The sequence below is a fragment of the Drosophila kikkawai genome, chromosome 3R, assembly GCF_030179895.1.
Source record: "Drosophila kikkawai strain 14028-0561.14 chromosome 3R, DkikHiC1v2, whole genome shotgun sequence".
NCBI lineage: Eukaryota > Metazoa > Arthropoda > Insecta > Diptera > Drosophilidae > Drosophila > Drosophila kikkawai.
In genome coordinates this window covers 20,461,851-20,483,326 of record NC_091731.1, presented here as the reverse complement: position 1 = coordinate 20,483,326, position 21,476 = coordinate 20,461,851, and the positions used below count along the sequence as shown (strand labels likewise).

Sequence of the window (21,476 nt, the reverse complement as noted above, 5' to 3'; positions counted from 1 at the left end):
CCTTTTAATTTTTTTAAATTTAACCCGATATTCACCGAAATAACCATTAACCTTAAGAAAAATTCCACATAAAAATATTTTATATTTAATTTTATTTAAAATCCATCTAGATCTGGGTCTTTGATGGCACACAGCTAGTGCGTGTGATCCTCTCCCGACCGCCTGAAGAGGTTTATCAGGAGCAAGAGGAGATCATAGCCGAGCTGCGTAATGCCACCCAGCATCGCATTATTGTGGACGAGATTCGTTTCCATCTGGACTCGATTGGACGCATTCGTATGGACTGGTGTGACCTGTATTTCCATGCCGTTGATCCCCAGACCCAACAGATAGCACCGGTCGATGAGATCCTTAAGGACATTGACAGGAACTACGATTATCTCAAGGTGAAGCTGTGAAAGGAAAGCTTTTTAAGTAAGATTATCTAATAATTTAATTGCATTTCCAGGACTACTATGCTGGCTTTGCCATAGAAAATGTGGTGCCTGCCTATATAGCCATTGTCCAGGACGAATTTGATCTGGCTGTGGCGGGATTGGTGGCTCTGGTCATTGTCCTGTTCGTGGGCGTCATAAGCTTCATTGTATTGTGTTGCTGCCTGAAGCACTGGAATCTGTCGGTGCCCGTTGAGACGCGACGGAAAGAGGCGTTGATCAAGAAGCAGATTATAGAGGACCTAAACACCACCGAGAATCCTCTTTGGATCGAGCAGTAAGCCAACTCTGTCTAGGATTTTAGGGAAAAGATTACAAATTTATCTCTTTTTTCCCTAAAAGAAAACTAAAACTGTACGAGGAGCAGGAGTTGACCATGCAGGTCTTCTCAGAGCCCGATCACATCTCCAATTCGGAGACACCGGGCCACCTGGACCACCATCGCAGCTCACTGGAGCAGGTCCATCACGTGGGCCAGTCGGTGGATAACACCTATGCCACCATTCAACCGCGTAATAACCAGAACCGCCTGACTGGAGGCGGTGGTGCCGGAGGTGGTTCAATGCGCAGCGGCGGCGGCGCCAGTGCCGGTGGCGTGGGTGGTGCCGGTCTGCTGCTGGCCCGCGTCGATCCACATCACATGAATGAGTTTGCGGACTATGCCACGCTGCGTAACAATCGAGCGCCATCGGTGAGTGATTTGAAATGCAACTGCAAATAAAAGAGTCTGGATAATGAGAGTCTTTCCTTTACAGCTGTACGAGTTTACGGGTTCCACCTTCCAGGCCCCCATTCGGGATGGCGATGATGCCGTGGCCGAGCTGATCTAAGTCTCGTTTTGGAGCAGCGACTGGTTGCCCCCCAAAAGGATGTGTAAATTATGTGTAGTAGACAAGCCCTTGCCGTGGTCCGTTCTGTTGCATCTTTGAGTTTGCCGTTAACCATATTATATAGGCACGTACATAACACTTATATATATCGAGAGCGTATATACATACATACTTAGCGTAGTTGTATCTGGTAAGCCAGAAGTAACCAGGATAGGGGGACAGCAACAGCAACAGCAACAGAACTACAAGAACAAGAACCCATAGAGGAAATTCTCCCGCATAAATAATGACAATAATATATATGTACTATTATATATTGACAATGTCTCTAGCCGTAATGAATCGATATTGAATATGTAAGAGTTACTAATCAGCATCAGCATCAGCATCTTCATCTGCAATCCTCGAATAATTCCGCGATATTAGCTATGTTAAGTTGTACCACTCCGAAAAGACTAAATTATTTGCTCTTCCAATTCCGTATTACGTTTAGTTAACATTTAGGTTCTTAGATCCTAGTTTTAATTAGCCAAACTTGCTCATAACTCATAAGTTCATGTATATTTTAAGTTGGCGAGAATTGGAAATGTGCAACGAACTAAGTTACAATTGATTGACCCCTGTTCACATAACCTCACGGACAGCGAGCCAGAAACTCATTTATGATTGCATTTACATTAAATATATTATACGAATAATTACAAATGCATTTTTACTGACCAGGAAATATTTCATTTACCAAACTCTACTGAGAATTGTTTCAACAACTTGTTGATATTTGGTAGTCAGTGTGGCGAATCCATAAACAACCATTCAAACCGTTGCCCAGCTCCCAAACCGGACGGTTGCTAGAGCCTACGCAGGGAGAATAACAAAATTCCCACCCCCAGGAGGGAGTTTTCCGAGCACAGGCATTTCCTTCGATATTTTAATCAACAAAATCGTTGAACAAAACCTGTCGAACCTGTCCCCAAGCACACACGAGTTTAGTTCGTCTTTGTATACATAGTACTTATAGTACTTGAGTTAAATTAGAAGAAAATCCGCCGAAATGGAGGAGCTACAGATAACCAGTGTGGGTCAGTTCCAGACCCTGGTGCGCTACAATAATCCGGTGCTGGTGGTCAAGCACCCGGACAAGAAGGGCGCTCCGTTGACGGAGATTGAGATGAAAAGACCCCAAACTGCGGGCGCTTTGCTGGATACCAAACGCGAGACCGAAGAGATACTCAATTCTATTTTGCCGCCGCGTTGCTGGGAGGAGGAGAGCCAACTGTGGCAGCAGTCTGTGTCTAGCACTCCGGCCACGCGTCAGGATGTGATCAATCTGCAGGAGATGCTGGACACCAGGCTGCAGCAGACTCAGGCACGCGAGACGGGCATCTGTCCTGTGCGTCGCGAACTATATTCACAGTGTTTTGGTAAGGTTAAAGCGTCTTAAACCTTTTCCAGTTACCACTAAGACTCCCCCCTGCAGATGAAATCATACGTCAGGTGACCATTAACTGCTCGGAACGCGGCCTCTTGCTGCTTCGCATCCGTGACGAAATTGCCATGTCCATGGAGGCCTACGAAACGCTGTATTGCAGCTCCGTGGCTTTCGGTATGCGCAAGGCTTTGCAAGCCCACGAGGAGAAGGAGATGCTCCGCGACAGGGTTAAGCAACTCGAACTGGACAAGGAAGCGCTGGAGGAGATTATTGCCGACATGAAGCTGAAGCAGGAACAGGCCGAGCGCCGCAATGCCGAGTTGCGCGCCTCTGAGGAAAAGAAGTTCACCGAAGAGATCACCTTCCTGAAGAAGACCAACGCCCAGCTCAAGGCCCAATTGGAGGGCATTACCGCACCCAAGAAGTAGAGAAAAAGATGTGTAGAACTTGGTGGTATATGCGTTTTGCATTTGTCACTTTCAAGATTGTTGGAACTTTTTAAAATTACAATATTGGAGCAAACTAAACTAGGTTTCCCCGGCGGGTGTGGATTCCTCTGCGGGCTCTTCGGTTACATCTTCTGTCACTTGTTCTCGTTGGTTCATGTCTTCGTCTTCCACGCTGATCTCATTGAGAATGGGCGTCGGCTTGAAGGCTTCTCCGGTCTTTTTCTTCGATACTGTCTGCTCTGTGGCTGCTCGCTTTTCTGGCGGCTCCTCAGTTTCAGCTTCCCCGGTAGCAGCATCCTCTTCATCTTCCTGGGGCAGCTGGTTGCGCATGGCCAGCAGCTCTTCCTCGGTGGGCAGGGTGCCCTTGAGCTCCTCCATTTTGGCCATATACCGTTCGTAAACAAACTGCGCCATTTCGGACATATTTTCCACAGTTCTTATGGCTTCGCTGGCTACTGCAGTGCTGGCCAAACGATCCGTGGGGTAGCTATCATCGGGCACCAAGCTAAGTTTTAAGGGTCGCTGCGTAAGCTGAAAGGAAATGGAATTAAATTTTGATGAAGATCCTTAATATCCTACTTTACACTCACCAGCTTGAAGGTCTGCTGAAGTTCCAGGCAATTCTTGAACAGGGAAACCCTGCCAAACACATACAAACCCAGTCGAGCACGACTCATGGCCACCACCAGACGTCGCACATCCCTTAGATGACCCACCGCCTTGGTGCGGACCAGAGAAATGAGAATGTAGTCATTCTGCTGGCCCTGATACTTGTCCACGGTGGTGATCTTGTGCGGCCAGCCTATAAGCGGATTATTGCCACACCTGGCGTTAATCACATCGCGTATAAGATGCTTCTGTCCATTGTAGGTGGTCAGTATGGAGATCTTGGCTGCAGGATAGCCCTGAAGGCGCATGTACGTGTAAGTGGCCACTATGTACTCCGCTTCAGCCAGATTCTGTGAGATTTGGAAAGTGTTAAAAGAGTTAATTAAAACAAGAAAGAAAGCTAACTTTGGCCAGCCAAAGTTTCTATACCCTTGCAGGTAACAATTAAAATATATCATAACTAAGCCAAAAATGCATTAATTTCGATTCGGAAAGCAGTTTTGTGTTAGTTTTTATTAATTTAAAAAAACTGCATACCAAATTTAAAATTTTAAGAAATCCAAATTTTTGGCCATTTTCGCTAATTTTAATGATGTAACCCCTTATCAAATTTCGCAAAAATGGCCAAAAAATCGATTTCTTCCGGACATGTCTAGAAAGATTCGCATGTTAATGCTGATCAAGAATATATATGGTTTATGGGGTCGGAAATGATTCCTTGACTTAGAAAAATATTATTTTGTATTATAAAATCGGATTTTTTATATTAAAAAACTTGTTGATTTTTTTTAAATTAAAAATATCATAACTCGGCCAAATGAGCATTAATTTTAAATCGGCAAACTGTTCTGTGCAAGATTTTCTACAGTTAATAAATCTGCATACTTCATTTAAAAATTTTGAAAATTTTATTTTTTATCAAAATCAAAAATTTTAATGATGTAACCCCTTATAAAATTTTGCAAAAATGGCAAAAAAATCGATTTCTTCCTGACATATCTAGAAAGATTCCCCTGTTGATGCTGATCAAGAATATATATGGTTTATAGGGTCGGAAACGTCTCCTTCACTGCGTTGCAAACTTCTGACTGAAATTATAATACCTGCAAGGGTATAAAAAAAACAAACTTAAAACCCACCTGATAGAAGTAGGGATTGGGTTCGCTTTCGCCCACACCCTTAAAGTCCTCCACATTAATCAACTGATAATCATGGGCAAAGCCGGCATTGGCCTTCTTGTACTCATCCCGTGCTAGGATGTGCTCCAAGTCCTCCAGCTTCTTGTAGCGCCACTTGTACAGCGAACAGATGCTGGCACGGGCACGACCCTGGCCATCCAAGTCCACGGTGGGCACCCCGAGACGCACCAGCCGGGTAAACAGGCTCTGCTCCATGTTGGAGTACTTCTGGAAGGCCATGTTCTTGATCACAGGCGGTAGCTGGTGATGATCTCCGATCATGATCCAGCGCTTCAGGCGATTCAGACCGTCCAGCGGATTTTGCAGCAGCAGCGGAATGAACGTCTCGATTTCCAGGATCTGGGCGGACTCCTCCATGAGAATGTTGTCGTAGCGGAAGCCAAGATTCACCAACTCTTTGCGCTTCAAAGCAGCGTGCGTACAAGTCATGGCAATGATTTTGGCCTCCTTAACCAACAGGTATTTGGAACGATCCAATCCCGTGCGCAAAAGCTCAAAGGCGCGGAACTCCTCCAGCTCGGTGAAGATGTCCGAGATGTAACGGAAGTTGGAGCTGGCTATATCCATGAGCTCCTCAAAACTGCTGCCCTTAAACAAAGGTTGCGGGGCATCTGCAAAGAATTTTCCGAAAGGAAACTCTTTCTCAAACACCGATCTCAGCTTCTCAGCATCCGCCTCCTCCTTTCTGTGCACACTCATCTGGTTCTGGAACTTCTCCCAACGCGCCATCACATTGTAAAGGTAAAAGTAGCCAGCCGTCTCACAGGTGTACGCATTGTCACCGCTCACGCCCAGAGCCTCCTGCAGTCGCTGCACTTGACTGAGCAAATCCATGCGCTTGGCCAGCACATAGTTGACCCTGCCATAGCGACTGTAGTCTTTCTCGGTCTCCAGGGCCTCCTCACCATGACCGAGACGCAATAGATGCCGCTCGTCGATGTCCAGAGCCATGATCTTCTCGAAAAGCTGGTTCAGAGCCTGATTAGAGTGGGTCACAATCAGGGTGCGTTGGCTGGGATGATTGTGGTAGATATTGGAGATGATCTGGACAGCCACATCGGTCTTACCGGTGCCGGGAGGACCCACCACCAGGGTCAGACCTGGCTGCATACCCGCTCTGATGGCCTCCACTTGAGTGGGCGTAAAACGTATAGAGTTTCTAGGAAGAAAACAGAAAGGAAATGATTATAGAGTCCCTCCAGAATGATCTCAAGATTACTTACTGCTTGGGCTTATCACTAGGATAGGGTCCCCTGGCCTCGTACTTGTAGGGCTGCACCACTATGGACTTGGTCAGTGCCTCCACCTCCATTTTCTCATCCCTTTCCTCGTCATCGCTTTCCTTAGAGGTAGGCACATCTTCAAAGATTAGGCGATAGGGCGGCGGGCGACTCTCCTCTGGCAGCTCACACTTAATGCTGTATGTTGGAAAACTGGACACCAGATGTTTGTAGTCCAGGAATGTATCATTAAATTCCAAACTCCGCTCTTGGTTTGACATATTCGAGTAATGAGCGGCCGCAGGGTCACCGTAGCCAAGAAGGATGTCGTGCAGCCAGGGCGGCACCACACACTCGGTGTTCATCAAGTGGCGAATGGTCTCCAGGACAGCCTTGAAGTTGTTCTCCTTGGGCTTGCGACGCATCAGTATATTGAAGCTTTCGTATACATCATCGGCACCCTGAAATTGTAAAGTACTCCATGAAGATTACCAATAAACACCTTGGTTTCGTATAGCTCACCTCCTGCAGATCGTCCATGTCCTGGCGATACTGATTCGAGTCCAGCCACACGCGATAGCAACGTTGCTCGCCAGGCAGCTGGGGCCTTGGCTCTGGGCCATCCTCTATGACCCGCCCGTTGGCATCTAGCATGCCCTCCACCTCGCATCCTCGGACACTGACCAAGCCCACCTGCGGTATGAAGGGCTCCCGGTGGTTGTACTTTGTGCCATAAGGCTGCGTTGGCTTCACGGTAATCAGAAAGCAGACGTCGTGCTTGCGCAGGTTTTCCCATTCCTCCTTGATCTCCCTCCGCACGGAGAGTGTCACTCCCACATCAGCACGCACTCGCGAGGGCTTCTTCTCGCCGAGATGCGGCTTGGCTACCTCCACCACCGCAAAGCTGGCCACGGGCAGCGCCATTCTGGCCCAGCCTCCAAAGACTACATCTCCGTCTTCAGACTGCCATGGCAGCATTCGGCTCACAGCATCCTCGATGTCCTGTCGGATTTCGTAGGTGGATTCCAAGCGGAAGAGGTTGAAGTTGCGCAGCAGGTAATCGTGGAGGGTTAGGAACTGCAGATTCAGCTTGGGCAACGCCAGGCAGCTCTCGCCAGTGTAGTACTCCGAGGGCACTACGTTCTCGTCCCAGATTATCTGCTCCGTGGGATACAGCGGCATCTCGTTGAGAGCCTCTAGCTGAGAACAGCGTCGCTCGTGTCGCGTGATTAGCAATTCGCGTAGGAACTGCTCATCCAGGCGGTGCCACTTCAAGGACTCCACCATCTCCTCTGGCACTAGGTTCAGGAAAGTGGCAATCTGACGAAGCCCGTCGCCATCCAGGCCACCAAAGTGCTGCTCCAGCGACTCCCGATTGTCCACTGTGGCCACGTTGGATAGAGCGAAAACGCGCAGGCTGGGAAACTTGGCAAACACTGCCCGCTGCAGCGAGGTGATCTTCTTGTAGTGCAGCTGGGTCATGTCGTGATCCGTGAGCGAACTGCCGGTAACATCGTTGATCTCGAAGCGGGTATAAAACTTAAGCATGTCCAGCAGCTAAGAAATATAATATTTATATAAAAAATTAAGTTTGTGATTAAGCGGTTTAAACTAGTTTTAATAAAAACTTAATGAATTGAAATTATCAATTTTTAAAATATAACTAATGCTAATATTTCAGGTGATTTGGATTTTAACCCTTTTTAAAATTTTGAATAACGGAAATAAAATGAAATTTTTTTTCTTTCCGATATGGCTGATCAAGAATAAATGTATGTACTATATAGGGTTAGAAGTGACTCCTTTACTTCCGCTTCTGACTAAAATTGAGGGTATTTTAATAACATTGGGAAATATAGAAATCATCTGACCAAAATCGTAATAATGATTTCATAATTCTCCCTCAATTCCCGAAGATCCGCTCCTGTGCGCTTCCCGTAACGCGTGCATTGAATGGAACGTGTTTGGTTGTTTTACTACCTGCCCTCGTGAATTCTACAAACTCACGCAATCATTTAGCTGGCTCCTCTCTCTCTCTGAGTGTTTTTTTCTCTTTCCCTGGCCTCTAACTCTCTCTTAGGTTTCAGTGCACTACAGGTATCCAAAGTCAAGCCGGTTGGTTGCCCCAAAAGGTTGGTACGTCATCAGTTTGGGCACGACCACACACACCATCTCAGCGGCGACTGCTGCCAGAGTATGTGTGAGAGCGAGTGCTAATTAGGTGAGCCAGGTGAGCCGGGAAGCGGATGTCCTGGCGGCAGTAAATTCGAAACAGAAATCGAAACCCAATATAGGCGTGTGTGGCTTCGATACAAATCTCGGTGGTGAAGGTTAGCTGAAGGGTGTTTCTTAAGGGGAAATCTTCATTAAAGACTGTCGCTAGCCCCATCCTTCTGCTTCTGGAGTGCGTGTAAGAGGAGGTGTGAGAGGACAAGTGTGTTGACAGGGCACGCGTCAAGAGGGGCTTCTCACACATACAGCTGCATCTTATCATCGCTGCATCATCTAGCACATCCTGGTGGTGGAGAGAGAGCGAGGGGAGCAAACAAAGACTCCACTCACACTCCCACACAGGCGGCGGCGGCAGACATTGCCGGTTCCTCCTGCCTGACTATGTACTTGCTCCAATTGATAATTTCCGTCGCTCAATTTAAATCCAGAGAGCGCGGAGAGACAGAGCGGTGCTGCTCCGGCTGCATTCAAAGCCCTGCTTCAACTTTGTTGTCTGCCGGAATGGCCAGAAGGTAGGGAGGGAGAGAGCATTGGTGGGGGTTGAGCCGAGCGCCGCTCACGAAACACTCCACGCCACGCTCTCTCCGCTTTAGTGACTAGAAGTTAAGAGCGTCGCCAGAGAGTCATTCGCTTTCCAACGTCGCTTCGAATCGGTCGCTATTTCTTCTTCCCATTTCACAAACTTTTCGATTTGAATACAAATATTGTTGAAGGAGGAAGTGAGACGGGCATTGTTTATAAGCTGAATCAGAATCTCAATCTTTATCTAGCAGAATTCCAGGCCTGCGTGCCTTTTGTGTGTGTGTTTTCCTAGACATAGTGAAAAAGTGTCGCCTCAAGTTACCGTATGCATGTCATGATCTTGGCTTACAGCCGGCACCTTGATGACGCATTTCTTAGCCAGCACAGATCCAACACATAAACACCAGCAGCAGCAGCAGCAGCAACTACAACAACAACTGCTGCTTACCTGTATTTATATCTGTATCTGCTTGAGTATCTGTGTTTCTGTGTGAGCAAAAGATGCTCGTGAAAACGCTTGGCGCGCATTTTTTAGCAACTAAATGCAGCTGCTGCTCCGCTCTGCTGATTCCCCTGCTCCCGCTCCTGTTGCTGCTCCTCGGTCATCCATTACGTGTAGGCGGTCATGTCAGTAGCAGTGCGGGATCTCCTGGACCTGGAGCCGATCCCCACCTGGTGCTGGTCAACAAATGTTGCGAGAAGTTCGAGATACACGTGGACAGCGAGTGCCAGTACGTCAACGAGACGGGTGAGTGCCCAACAGCTGGTCTCTGACCCATGCCCACTCCTTCTTTGCCATAACAACGACAATGCCGACAGCGGAGTTTGTTGGCCATTCAACTTTATGGATTTTCCCTGCTGGCATGCAACATACATACATAGAAGTGTGTATGTTGTAACATTAAGTGGCCCATTTGTTGGCTATCAGTGGATCAGTGGAACGCAGCCAGAAGCTCCCCCAACAAGTTCCTAAAACAAACATGAGACTGTGGTGCCCCCAATCCTGATGAGAAAAAATATGATTTATGCTGTGGGGCTTGCCTCGGCTTCTGTTTTAAGTAACCACTCAAGGGGGGATTCCCCTAATCGAGAGAATCATCTAGTGGCAATGGAATGAGCCGGAAAATCCATTAGCATGATGCTATTTAGATGCTACTGTTATCATGGAGCTTGATATAGTAAGAGTTTGCCCGTAAAAATAATCCTAAGGGTAAACTTTAGTAATATAAAGAAGTTTTACTATTTTCCAATAGGTCAGGAATGTATCAAAATTATATGATCCAGACAGAATAAATGAATAAAAGAGTAAACTGAAACCAAACAAAAGGCTATACAGCAATTAAAACAGAAACAAATGCAATGTCAACATTAAAAACCTTGAAACTGCCATTAAAGTGACACATAAAATTGCTACAATAGAAATTCATAGATGAATCATTGCCCTGAACATCAGATTGCCATCGAACTGATCTCATCAAATTTGTAACTGAAAGGATTACTCAAATCCGTAATCAACACTTGAAATCTAATTTCCCTGCTCTCAGCTATGATTAGCATTTCAAAGGCACGAGTGGAACAAAAGTGCATCCCATCTGCAGCAATTCGAGGAGAACAAATCTGCATAAATTGCAAAAAACCGGGCTAGAAACAGCTGATGAAGATGCATTGCATTGCTGTGCTCACGTTCTTCGCCACAGAGCGTATAAATATTTATACAGGAGAACGGGGAGGCCCGAGTCTCTTCTGGTCCCCTCCAAACCAAAAACGGAAATCAAAAAAAGGCGGCAAGAACTTGAAGTGTCTTAATGATTCTCTACGCTCTGCTCCGTTTTGTTCTGTATATAATATATATACTATATGTATGTATATATAATGGCTTTTCATTTGCAGACTATTTCCAGCCCATGTTCACCAGCTATGGAGGAGATCAGAACAGGCCCGTCAGCTTCAAGTTCGTCATCGGCATTCCCAACTGTGGATCAATGCAGATGTGGCCCATATACCATTACAAGGGGGTAAGTGATAGTATATCAACAACTGCAAAAACAGATTCACATACTTTTGAATCACCTAGAGCTCCGATAAGCTGGTTCTACTGGACGATGGCAAGCTGAGGCATTATACCAATGCCGAAGATGAGGCTGAGGAGCGTCATGGTATACAATCGGACTACGAGGAGGACATTGCTGGTGCTCTGGAGCCGCGTTATCACGACTATGATCATGGCTTGTACTGCATCGATAAGGTAGGCATTGTATGGGTCTCAATATTATTATTTTAATAATCATAAATCTTATCTTTAGGCCACCTCCAGCACTGGCGAGCAGCACGTACTCTTCGCCAAGATCTGCTTGGCGCGCAAGGAGATCAAGTGGAGCGATTCAAATTTTCTGCTGCGCAAGATCCTCAATCCCATCTTTCATGGCATCTCACTCATCATCTTGCTGGTCATTGCCATAATCTACTTTATACTCCCGACGCTCAGGTGAGAAATTGTGTTAGAATCAGACTCCCCTCATGCGTTAATTCGACGTCCATTCAGCAGAGATTTGGTGGGCAACATTGTGACGACCATAGCCATGTGCCTGATGGTCAGCCAGGCGGCGGATCTAGTCCGTATTTTCACCGAGCTAACCAGCCACGTTAGCTTCATAGTGGCGGACATAATCCTGTGCTTCAGCCTGCTGGCGGCCTTTTTCTGGCTCAACAGCTTTGGCTACTACATCTGGAAGACCTTCCGCTCAAGAAATGTCTTCCTTAGGGTCACAGACGGCAGGAAGTACTGCTACTACTCGGCCTACGCCTGGGGATGCACGGCAACGATGGCAGGCCTGGCAGTATTTGCACATTTTTTCCTGGACGCCGACTCGTACAAAAAGGAGCAGATGGTTGGCGAGCAGGAGACGATCGGCTGGCTGGGCATCTGCATATTCTTTGCCCCCATTGCATGCACTATTTTGGTGAACTTATTCTTCTTTATGACTACCAGGAATCTGATAAACAGACGGACTGTATACGGTCGCATTGCCCACAAGCTGAAAGCCAAGTGAGTAGCTCTGCATTTAAATTCCTTTTTACTATCCTAATACCCCTTTTTAAATTGCAGCTTTATCATGTTCTCCCTAATGTTTTTGGTCATGTCGGTGGCCTGGCTATTTCTAATCATGTCCTGGCTGCAGCTGGAGGGTCTTTTATATGCCCACATCGTGGTCAATGCCCTGCAAACCCCCTTGCTGCTATACATCTGCGTGCTGCGCCAGCGACACGTTACCTTCCTGCTGAAGAAGTCCTGCTGCTACAATGAGCCCCCTTCGACGAACGACTGGGGCGACGAGATGCACTACATGAACGGCAATGACTACTGAGGCAAGCCGCCGCCAACGTCCACCGTCCACGCTACTCTAAGTGTTTTTGTAGTTTAGCAATGTCCAACATTGAGATTTGTACTTAAATTTAACTAATTTATGCCGTACGAGATAGTAATTAAAACATTAAAAGTCTGACACTTACCTGGCCGAACAGTTTTCCTTCTTCGCGGCGAACCAGCGGTGACAGCATAGCCCGCACAATGAGGTGACAGTCGTCCAGAACGGTGTTGAAGAAGCGGCGTGTCGGAAGAAGGGCCTCCAGATCGATGATGAACTCTAGGAAGCGTTCGCAGTAGTGGACAACGTTAGGATTTATATCGCCCTCGGCAGGAATGCCCTCGACGATTTGCAGAAAGTCGATGATGAGGTTCTGCATAAAGTGTCGCTCCCACTGGACCTCAGGCTTAGTGTCCTTGTCCTTCTTGAGCAGACGCTTCCAATACTTTCGCCACTCGGGAACCTCCCGAAGTTCCTGCTCGCGGCGTTCTAAGGAGTAAAGAAGGGTTAGCAATCAAGGATTATCCTCCGGTTCTTGAAAAATACTTACTTGGCTGCAGGCAGTGCCACATTGACAACGAGACCAGACGCTTGGCCTGTTCCCGGCACAGTTCGATCTCCATGCTGTTGAAGCAGTGATTGAGGAACATGAGCAGCGCGGTTCGCTCTCGCAGGGTGCTGCTTGCCTCTCGGCTCGCTTTGCTGGGCAAGCAACTCTCCAGCACGTGGCGGAAGAACGCCGGATACTGATCGGGTAGATTTTCAAACACAGTCCATACTTCAACGCGCTCTCGGAACTTCTCGTTGGCCATGATCACAATGGACATGAGGTGGGCATGGGTGGCAGTATCTCGCTGGTAGTGCGGCCACAGGTACTGCTCCAGGTACTGGCTAAACTCCAGCATGTTGATTCGCCGCGAGCTCTGACTGCCACCGCCACCGCCCCCGATTTCCTCTTTGTAGATGCGTTCGATAATCTCTGCACTGTATGGCTGGTGATCCGCCTTTGTGTCCGGTGCCCAGTACTGCGATGCGAGCTGCCGAAAAGAATTAAATGTTTATAATCCTCACTAACAAGAGTTGTCCAGCGGAGCACCCACCTGCCAAATGGCATCGGAGCTGAGTTGGGCCACTGTGAGGGCTCCAGCCTTGGCTTTCGGCTGTTTGCTGATCTCCTTGGCCTTCTGGGCCTGCGTTTGACTTCTGCGCTTCATGTTTGTTCTTTTAAATTGCAAATAAACGAAAATAAACACAGAAACTGCAACAAAACAAAACGCCGGTCGCAAAATAGTGTGCTGTTTCGCGTGATGCGAAAAACACCAGAAGGAAGGCACAATATACTAAATAATTAATAGTGTACTGTAAAAATACCAGATTTTATATAAATTTTAAAATTAAATTTCAATTCATTTTAAAAATGATTAATTTCAAATTGATTTTAATTTGATGTAATACAAAATAAATGTAATGAAGCAATTCTTAAAAAGTATACGAAAATGGTATATAATTTGGCGACCACTTGTTGCTTATAAAATTTGCTTGGTGAAGAGAACTAATAAATAATTTATTTATAAAATAAACTAGTAATTTCTTATCAAAATGTAAATAATAAATAACAACAGAAATTTAAAATGGAATTTAAAAAATAAATTTCCCACCGCATGGGACGGAGACGGCGCTTCAGCGTTATAAACGTAAAACACTGCGGTCACACTGAACCAAACTCAACGCCGGCTGCTTTTGTTTTTAAAAGTTTTTAAAAAGAAGTGATATTAATAAATAATTTTTAGCAGTATAAAGCCTTGCCATGTCACAAGCGACGGTGCCGGAAAACCTAAATGTAAGTAGCTGGCCCTAACTTAATCGAATTCAAGGTAAAACAAGATGTACCCCCCAGACCCGCCTGCTGACGGTGCTCAGTTTGCCGCTTATGGACCGGCTGCACGAGTTGACCATTCTGTTCGATCGCTGCTCCGTGCGACAGATCCAGGAGGTATTCCCGCACATCGTGCACTCCGTCTTCGGGATCAATGGCAATCCCCTGGGCTGGGGACTGCGCACGACGACGCAGGAGAACAGTGCGATGCACTTCCAGGCCCTGAGCCACTTTTTCGGCGTCTGCGGTCCTTGGATGCACCTCTGCCACCGCCTGCTGGCCGACCAGTACAAGTTCGAGGTGGACATTAACCTGCTGCCGGTGAGTGAAGGTAATTGGTTATCCAGTATCATTTCTGAATGTTCCCCTTCCAGGCCAAGTTCGTTGCCATGCTGCAGTCTGGTCAGAATTCCATGTTCTATGCAGATCTGATCAACATTGACCCGTTGCGGCACCAGGTGGCCACGCTTTGGCTGAATGCCTTCGACTTTTACGTAATCCACTTTGTCCTGCACGCCCTGCAGCCGCTGCACTCCATAAATCCCATTGCCATGCAGATCCACAACGTGCGCTGCAAGACCATCTACCTAAAGCTGGTGGCCGAGTACCTCAGCAACTTTCTGCCCCTGGTTCCGGATGCTCGCATCGAGCCCGTGCACTTTAGCAGCGGAGTAAAGGCACCGCAGCCGCTGCCCACCCAGACCTTGCAGCCGCAGAGGCAGCCGCGATATATCAGGATCCCCAGCTCATATCGCAACGGGGGAAACGTATCTGGTGGAGGTGCGAGTCCCAATACCAGTGGTGGCAGCGGTAACACCTCGCCCCAGTCGTCCAGTGCTAATGCCAGCTCTGCTCGAGCCTACGCCTGGCGGTCCGAGTCGGTGCTACATTTCTTTGTGGATATCTGGATGCGATACGATATTGAGTCGGAGCATCATCTGCCCAGCAGCGATTTTGTGCGTGGCGTCCGCCTCCTAGTCAAACAGATCCACTTCTTCGCCAATGGGGCACAGTTAGATCATAGTTCGCTCTGCTCGCTGCGCAAGGTGTCGCTTAGCATGGTTAAAGCTAGGATATTAGCCTTCCTGTGCGGTTTGATTGAACGCTGGCCCCTGGATAGCTCTTTGATGGTGGTGCTGGAACTCTGGCTGAGCTACATTCAACCTTGGAGGTACACCATGTCGGCCCTGGACCACAAAATGTAAGCAAAAGCTGATAAAATCATTTATAAGTCCAGAAATGTAATCGTTTCTTTATATTTTAGGGCGGGTAGCCTCTCGTACAGGCCGCCTATATCCTCCCACTTTGATAGTTTCATTATTGACAACCTGATTATGTACACGCACATCTTCTCCATATTGTTGCCACACTTTGAGCGTTTGGATTTTACGGTCTATCGTAATGCATTCATGCTGTACCGCCTGGCAACCATGTTTGCTCAACATGATCTTGTAGAGCGACTGCAGCGTTACGAGCGCCAGTATGCCGGCAATGCCTACGGTTTTGACTCGCCACAGCGACAAGTCCATATGTTGAAGTAAGCTTAGGAATTCCTTCGCCTTTGAATGTGCCTCAACTTTACTTTCCCTTCAGTAAATCCCACTCACCCGGCGCCCAATGGAATAGCGTGGTCCCTACCTCCAATACGACCAAGCTGTTCAGTCAGCCCATGCAAATGCAAATACAGAAATTCCTGTACGAGATCAGCATGGCCCGCAACTCAGTGCTGCGAGAGATTGCTGGCCTGCGAAATGCGATTGCAGAAAGGCAGCGCTCGGATGGTTTCCTCAAGAACTTTTTCAACAAGCTTTTCCGCGAGGTTAGCCAGGACGAGGTGACATTGCGCGAGTTCAGTCGCATTCCGGAGGTGCTGCGCCAGTGCATCGACGCCTTCTGCCGCACCTTCAATGTACGTTCCTTGCTCTCCAATTCCAGAATTGAATTTTCTACAAGATTTTATTCTTTCAACAGGTGGATCAGGCCAACCTGTCTATGCATGAGACCCTGCCAGTGGAACCTTGCCCGCCCGCCTCTGCCACACTGCAAAACTTTAGTTTCTTTGACACTAGCAATTCGCTGGACACGTCCAAGCTGAACCCACATCAAATGTCTCTCAATGCTTCAAATATGCAGGCCATTGTCGATCCCGCCTTGCTGCCAATCCGAACGAATGAGCTCAGGCCTCTGGTGCGGGTACTGCACCTCATCTCTGACAGCATCAACAAGAGGGTAAGTCTTTCACGGATTTCCCCTGGGCTTCAGCTTAACTCCTGTTTTCTTTTTCAGTACGGAAATCAGATGAAAGCCTTTTACGTGCGCAATGATTACTGTGGAAAGGTGGCGAGGCAGCTTCTGTACGCCCCCATGACGGAGCAGTGGTTCGACAAGAGCACCGGAAACGTGGATATGCGAGAGAAGCTGGTTCCCCCGAGGCTTTGCCTGCGGCCGCTGGGCTCGATACCTGTACTTGCGACCATCTTCTGCGCCGTAATCCTTGGCAAGTTGCTCTGGGGCTCCTCTGTTACTGGAGTGATAGTTCTCTGCTCCATGCTACTGGTTTATGTCTTGTTACTAGCTCTGATTTCTTAATTTGCTCGCCTTATTATAATTTCTTCGCTTTGTGTTTAGTTGTGACATTTATATATTTTGTATAAAACTAAAGAAACTACTATTACAATTAGGATTAGTTTTATATATTAGGATTAAGTTTATGCGTATCACTCGGTTCGCGGCCGGAGGGCCAGTCGCAAGGTCTGATCGGGCACGGTGACCATGCGCAGTACACTGTCGACGGGCTGTTGGTTGAGGCAGCTCATCTCGAACTGGGCGGCACAGCGGCCCAGCAGGGAGTGGAGCTGCTTGAGCGCCACCCGGCGGCCGATACAAGATCGCTGGCCGATGGCAAAGGGCAGGCTGCCGTGCGACTGATGCCTCTGCTCGGATTGGCCTATACACCAGCGTTCTGGCAGCACCCGCTCAGGCTGGGTGAAGTGTGAGGCATCGCGTCCGGCCGTGTACAGGGAGAGCAGCACCAATGTCTGGAAGAAACGCATGGTAAGAGATTACTATATGATCTCTCTTGGTAAACCTAATTCTACCGACATCTTTCTTGATAAAGTGACCGCCCAGTTCCGCATCCTGAGGCAGGGTGCGACCAATGAAGGGAGCCACGGGATACAAACGCAGAGACTCCTTGATTAGGCCATGCATCAGTTGCGAGCCATTGGTGGCGCGCTCCTTGGCCAGGCGTTTCTGGAGCAGCGGCTCCCGGGAGAGGGCGTACAATGCCCACTGGCTGCTGAAAGCGGTCTGAAGGATTCGAACTTGGATTACTTAGTGCTTAATTTAGTTGCCAATTTCTGCATTACCGTGTCTCCTGCTGCAATGACCAGGTCCACGAATATCCGCTTAATCATCTCGCCGGGCACCTCTGCCGCCTGCAGCCGCTGGAAGAGTGCTGGCTCCTCGTGCGGCTGCTGATGGTCCAGCTCCAGCACGCCGATGCAGTGATCAATGATGGCAGCGCCCTCGCGCAATACCTCCTCCACATTGGCCTCAAAGTCGCGCCAGATGCGCAGGCGCAGCATCTGGGCCAGACGAGGCGGGAAGGTCATCAGTCGCGAGCTATGCTCGAAAACCTTGTGTACAATCTGAGTGAAGTAGTCCAGCGATGACTGGATCTTGGGGCAGGTAAGCACACTGTTGCCGAACATAATGCAGCAAAGCACTGCAAAATTTAGAGAAAATATAACAAAAAGCTTAAAAGGATTGGATTATTTGGAAAATATTAGGAATATCATGGAAGCTAAGATGAACCCCTAAAGATATACGATAGATAGGTACCATCACTACCCCAACCTAGTTACTTTCAATTGTCTGTGTTTTTCTATGTAATATATAGGTTTATTCTTTGTACCCCTGATATTGTGGTTTTTCAATGATTTAAAATAACCCTCGACTTCAATATATCCTGTCCAAATAATCTTACAACCTCCAGGATATTCCCAAACTCTCTCACCTTCTATAGACCAACGATAGAGCTGCTGTTCCAGCAGCGGCAGTTCATAGCATCGTTTCTCGCCACCCGCCTCTGCCGGCTCCAGTGCCGTCACCTCTGTGGTGCGTGCTCGCCACTGCTCCACCATCCGTCTGGTACAGCTCTCAATATGCACGTCCATCCAATTCAAATTGCCGTTGAGCAGCAGGCGATTAAGTATGCGTCGGTTGTGCAGCCACTCGGCGCCCTCCCTGCTCTCCACGGCGGGAAGAAGAGAAATGAGATCGGTTCCGCGGACTCATTCATTTGCAATTCATCGCCTCATTTGGCCCACTCCACTTACATGAAGAACAGTCCACGTTGACAGGCGTGCTGTTGGTTATACAGCGTCCAGGCATCCGGCAGCGGATGCTGCGGATACTGACCCTCGTGCAGAAAGACTCCGCGCATCAGATTCGCCGAAGACACGAACACTGCATCCTGAGTGCCGCCCAAGCGCTCCCGGAATATGGGTCCATATTGTCTGTGCCGGGCATCGATATATTTGTGGAGTCTTTGATGGGGAAGAGAAACGGTTGATATGTTAAGTGGAGATCCATTTGACGTCTTTATGCAAATTTTGATGAAATTCTTTAGCTCAAAGTTTTGCAAAATTAAAATAGAACTGTTCTTTGGCACAAGTAAGCCATTTATATGGATTTAAATTCTTGATCATTCTGATTTTATATTTTTTAATGTGTTCTTTAGATATCAGACGAATTAGCAAACTATTTATTTTTTAAATTTAAACTTGTGTTTTAATTTACACTTTTTTCTATTCTTTTTCGCACAAACATTAGAATTTCCTTTTAATATCAAGCACTTATTGAGTTATATTTTATAATATGGTTTCACAATTTATTTTATATTTTACACTTTTAATGTTGAATTATCTTTTTTGCACAAAAATTAGAATTTCCTTTAATATCAAGCACTTTGTTAAGTCATACTTTATAGTTAAGGGTTTAACAATTTATTTTATATTGGTTCGATTATTTAGTTTATTTTTTTATTGGATAGTTTCAATAAACTAAACTTCGCACTCCTTTTTAAATACACAAAACATAAAGTCAGCCAAAGACTGTATTTCTTTTTGCGAACACTATCTTATTCGAGTTATAGAAGCTCACATACTGCGTGGCTCCTCCGGCGGCGATTAGATCCATTAACGTCCCAACCAGCGGCAGACCACGAACTTTCGGAATGGGCAAGTATTTGGCAACCGGTACTAGCTCCTCTCCGGAACAGCTCTTGCCCTCGGGGGCGTTGACGCAAAAAATACTCAGGCTGAGGATGCGCACCAGGAGCTCGTCGAGCAGGTGGCGCAGCCAGCGCAGCGGTCCCGGCCGCTGCCTCTGCTCTCTCATGACTATCCCAGCGGGGGAGGAACCAGCGCGCACCTGCACCTGCTCGGCTCTGCTGCAAGGCTGTTGCACGGCACTGATTTGAAACGCGTCCCGACAAAGGGCCAGGCCGCTAGCAGACTGACTCGATCCGCCGGCCAGAGCGGGCCTTTTAACCCATCGACAGCCGTTGAGCTGGAGATCGTCGATCGGGTAATGGTGATCGGTGATCGGCTACCTGCGCTGCCCGCTCACGACCAGTGCGAGCATATGTGTGATTGATATATGCGCAAATCCGAGCGGCACTTGGACGCCAGACACGCTGAGTGGACACTAAATCCCAGCTGACCATGCAAATTGTTGGAGGAGGGGTCAGGAGGAGAAGAAAACCGGGACAGGAGGAGAGAGAAGTCGCGAGAGAAAAGTGAGTTAATTCCCAGGGGTTATTCGCATTATTTCGAGTTATATCTGGAAAATATAGTTCGAAATTGTCATAATACATTGCTTCCTTAACTTATAGAGGGGTTTGAGTTGAGCAATAATTATAATTATTAATTATTATTAATTATTATTAATAATTATTAAGCAAAAAATGTTTATTACAGATTATGTTTAGTGACCATTTACTAAAGCCCTTTACTGTTTTTATTATTTTATTAAAATTTTGTTAAAGATCTTATTAACATTTATTTACTTAAAGTTTCTCTTAGCAATGTGTGCATTTTGGTAAAGTTTTATACAAAATTGTCTTTTTAATTAGTTCTTAATATTCCCTTTAGATATTATCGTATATCTTATTTCTCATTTTGATTTTGGGTATATCTATTTTAATTGTAATACTAGTTATTTTATAAAGTAATACAGTAAAATTATATAGTAAAAATTTTCATTCAAAATAATAATAGAAAACAAATGCTTTGGCAGCTGTTAGACTAAACATTTATGACTTACCGATACTTTGTAGTACAGTGTCATTTTGTCCGTTAAATATGAAATTTTCGAAGTCGACGTTTGCCGGGGGTTGTTCGAATTTTCGAAGGCAAACATTACGAACCAAGGCTGTGAGTTAGAAGAGCACGACCGGTGGTGAGTGTGGTTGGCTTTGTTGAATTCAAATTTATTCTTGCGCGCCTTGTTTTATTATTTAAATTAAATTTCGATTTTATTTGTTATCTCGTTTTATTATAAAATTATTTTATATTCAGTGAAAGTATGTATATATTTTTACCCTGCGACCGATTTGTTTGCACAATAACCAAAATTAAAATTGATTTCTGTTCGTTAAAATAATAGTTAAAATGGTTTTTAAACATTTAAAAACCACCCAGAAAGCTGTCTTAAGCAAGCCAATAATGTCTAGATCAACTAAGTTTTTGATTTTTTAAAAGAATATATATAATTTAAAGGGTCGGAATTACTCCTTGACAACATTGCAAGCATCTGACTAAAATGTAAATACCCTGCAAGGGTATAAATAAATTCTTAACCCAAAATAAGTACAGATTTATAAATAAGTATAATAGGGATATTTACAAAATAAATATTTACATGAAACATACTTATTTTCTAACAATAAAAACTACTTTAGTTTCAACCCAAAGCATGTGTTTATACTGTCAACAGTTTACTTTATTTTGTGTTATTTCTATTATAATTCAGATAAAGTCATCATGAACTTTGTGTATATTTACAACATAAATCCCACTCAGTTTATTCCGCAACTGGCATGAATGTGTTTTGTTTTTTAAGCCTCAACAACCATATTATTCGAGTTACCTGGCTGACACCACAAACCTAGCATTTGCCACCTTTTTAGTTTTGTTTTTTTCCATATAGACACAGATTTTGAACAGTTCGATGTGCAGAAAGAGAGGGGGTATTGTGGGGCATTAATATCACCATATTTCGCATGTTTCAGTTTAGTTGACACCA

At 46.2% G+C, this 21,476-nt stretch overlaps 6 protein-coding genes across 9 annotated transcripts in view; 4 read left to right on the top strand and 2 right to left on the bottom strand.

The window, feature by feature from the left end:
• Cad87A (cadherin 87A) overlaps positions 1-1,950 on the top strand; it is a 62,333-nt gene extending 60,383 nt beyond the window's left edge. For all 3 annotated transcript variants that reach the window (XM_017168056.3, XM_017168055.3, XM_017168058.3), the window contains exons 15-18: positions 111-386; positions 449-711; positions 777-1,125; positions 1,190-1,950. In XM_017168056.3, coding sequence (XP_017023545.1) covers positions 111-386; positions 449-711; positions 777-1,125; positions 1,190-1,264 — 963 coding nt within the window. In that variant the 3' untranslated portion in view covers positions 1,265-1,950. The remainder of the gene's footprint in view (positions 1-110; positions 387-448; positions 712-776; positions 1,126-1,189) is intronic.
• Positions 1,951-2,193: 243 nt separating this feature from the next.
• Dnali1 (Putative inner dynein arm light chain, axonemal Dnali1) lies at positions 2,194-3,121 on the top strand. Its single transcript, XM_017168086.3, has 2 exons — positions 2,194-2,685; positions 2,742-3,121. Exons 1-2 carry the CDS (start codon positions 2,316-2,318, stop codon positions 3,119-3,121), a joined length of 750 nt encoding a protein of 249 aa, XP_017023575.1. The 5' UTR covers positions 2,194-2,315.
• LOC108075569 (RNA helicase aquarius) lies at positions 2,741-13,577 on the bottom strand. Its single transcript, XM_017168083.3, has 8 exons — positions 13,390-13,577; positions 12,840-13,326; positions 12,435-12,778; positions 6,693-7,727; positions 6,174-6,631; positions 4,891-6,109; positions 3,733-4,101; positions 2,741-3,673 (listed from the first exon to the last, which is right to left on the bottom strand). The coding sequence occupies exons 1-8, from the start codon at positions 13,501-13,503 to the stop codon at positions 3,221-3,223; spliced, it is 4,479 nt and encodes a 1,492-aa protein (XP_017023572.1). The 5' UTR covers positions 13,504-13,577; the 3' UTR covers positions 2,741-3,220.
• mthl5 (G-protein coupled receptor Mth-like 5) lies at positions 9,047-12,433 on the top strand. 2 transcript variants are annotated; one of them, XM_017168085.2, is made up of 6 exons: positions 9,047-9,672; positions 10,815-10,939; positions 10,999-11,169; positions 11,228-11,409; positions 11,470-11,970; positions 12,031-12,433. In XM_017168085.2, the coding sequence occupies exons 1-6, from the start codon at positions 9,426-9,428 to the stop codon at positions 12,287-12,289; spliced, it is 1,485 nt and encodes a 494-aa protein (XP_017023574.1). In that variant the 5' UTR covers positions 9,047-9,425; the 3' UTR covers positions 12,290-12,433. The 2 variants fall into 2 exon arrangements, with proteins under 2 accessions (XP_017023574.1, XP_017023573.1); XM_017168084.2 differs by having other exon boundaries at positions 11,467-11,970.
• A 418-nt stretch (positions 13,578-13,995) lies between the features above and the next one.
• LOC108075624 (sphingomyelin phosphodiesterase 4) lies at positions 13,996-16,792 on the top strand. Its single transcript, XM_017168158.2, has 7 exons — positions 13,996-14,129; positions 14,187-14,486; positions 14,540-15,366; positions 15,430-15,702; positions 15,759-16,074; positions 16,137-16,394; positions 16,452-16,792. The coding sequence occupies exons 1-7, from the start codon at positions 14,097-14,099 to the stop codon at positions 16,752-16,754; spliced, it is 2,310 nt and encodes a 769-aa protein (XP_017023647.1). The 5' UTR covers positions 13,996-14,096; the 3' UTR covers positions 16,755-16,792.
• A 1-nt stretch (position 16,793) lies between these two features.
• Positions 16,794-19,720, bottom strand: sad (Cytochrome P450 family protein sad). The gene is made up of 6 exons (XM_017168159.3): positions 19,336-19,720; positions 18,506-18,715; positions 18,184-18,413; positions 17,534-17,892; positions 17,268-17,474; positions 16,794-17,203 (listed from the first exon to the last, which is right to left on the bottom strand). The coding sequence occupies exons 1-6, from the start codon at positions 19,566-19,568 to the stop codon at positions 16,883-16,885; spliced, it is 1,560 nt and encodes a 519-aa protein (XP_017023648.1). The 5' UTR covers positions 19,569-19,720; the 3' UTR covers positions 16,794-16,882.
• Positions 19,721-21,476: the final 1,756 nt, after the last annotated feature.

Coding starts and splice junctions, on each gene's coding strand:
- LOC108075569 (XM_017168083.3), bottom strand. CDS start 13,503: ATGAAGCGCAGAAGTCAAACGCAGGCCCAGAAGGCCAAGGAGATCAGC. Junction 6,110..6,173: donor CCTAGTGATAAGCCCAAGCA/GTAAGTAATCTT, acceptor TTTTCTTCCTAG/AAACTCTATACGTTTTACGC. Junction 3,674..3,732: donor TTCAGCAGACCTTCAAGCTG/GTGAGTGTAAAG, acceptor ATTTCCTTTCAG/CTTACGCAGCGACCCTTAAA.
- sad (XM_017168159.3), bottom strand. CDS start 19,568: ATGAGAGAGCAGAGGCAGCGGCCGGGACCGCTGCGCTGGCTGCGCCAC. Junction 18,414..18,505: donor CAACGTGGACTGTTCTTCAT/GTAAGTGGAGTG, acceptor CGTGGAGAGCAG/GGAGGGCGCCGAGTGGCTGC. Junction 17,475..17,533: donor TCATTGCAGCAGGAGACACG/GTAATGCAGAAA, acceptor CGAATCCTTCAG/ACCGCTTTCAGCAGCCAGTG.
- Dnali1 (XM_017168086.3), top strand. CDS start 2,316: ATGGAGGAGCTACAGATAACCAGTGTGGGTCAGTTCCAGACCCTGGTG. Junction 2,686..2,741: donor ACTATATTCACAGTGTTTTG/GTAAGGTTAAAG, acceptor TCCCCCCTGCAG/ATGAAATCATACGTCAGGTG.
- mthl5 (XM_017168084.2), top strand. CDS start 9,426: ATGCTCGTGAAAACGCTTGGCGCGCATTTTTTAGCAACTAAATGCAGC. Junction 11,410..11,466: donor TTTATACTCCCGACGCTCAG/GTGAGAAATTGT, acceptor ACGTCCATTCAG/CAGAGATTTGGTGGGCAACA. Junction 11,971..12,030: donor GCCCACAAGCTGAAAGCCAA/GTGAGTAGCTCT, acceptor TTTAAATTGCAG/CTTTATCATGTTCTCCCTAA.
- LOC108075624 (XM_017168158.2), top strand. CDS start 14,097: ATGTCACAAGCGACGGTGCCGGAAAACCTAAAT. Junction 16,075..16,136: donor CCTTCTGCCGCACCTTCAAT/GTACGTTCCTTG, acceptor TTCTTTCAACAG/GTGGATCAGGCCAACCTGTC. Junction 16,395..16,451: donor CTGACAGCATCAACAAGAGG/GTAAGTCTTTCA, acceptor TTTCTTTTTCAG/TACGGAAATCAGATGAAAGC.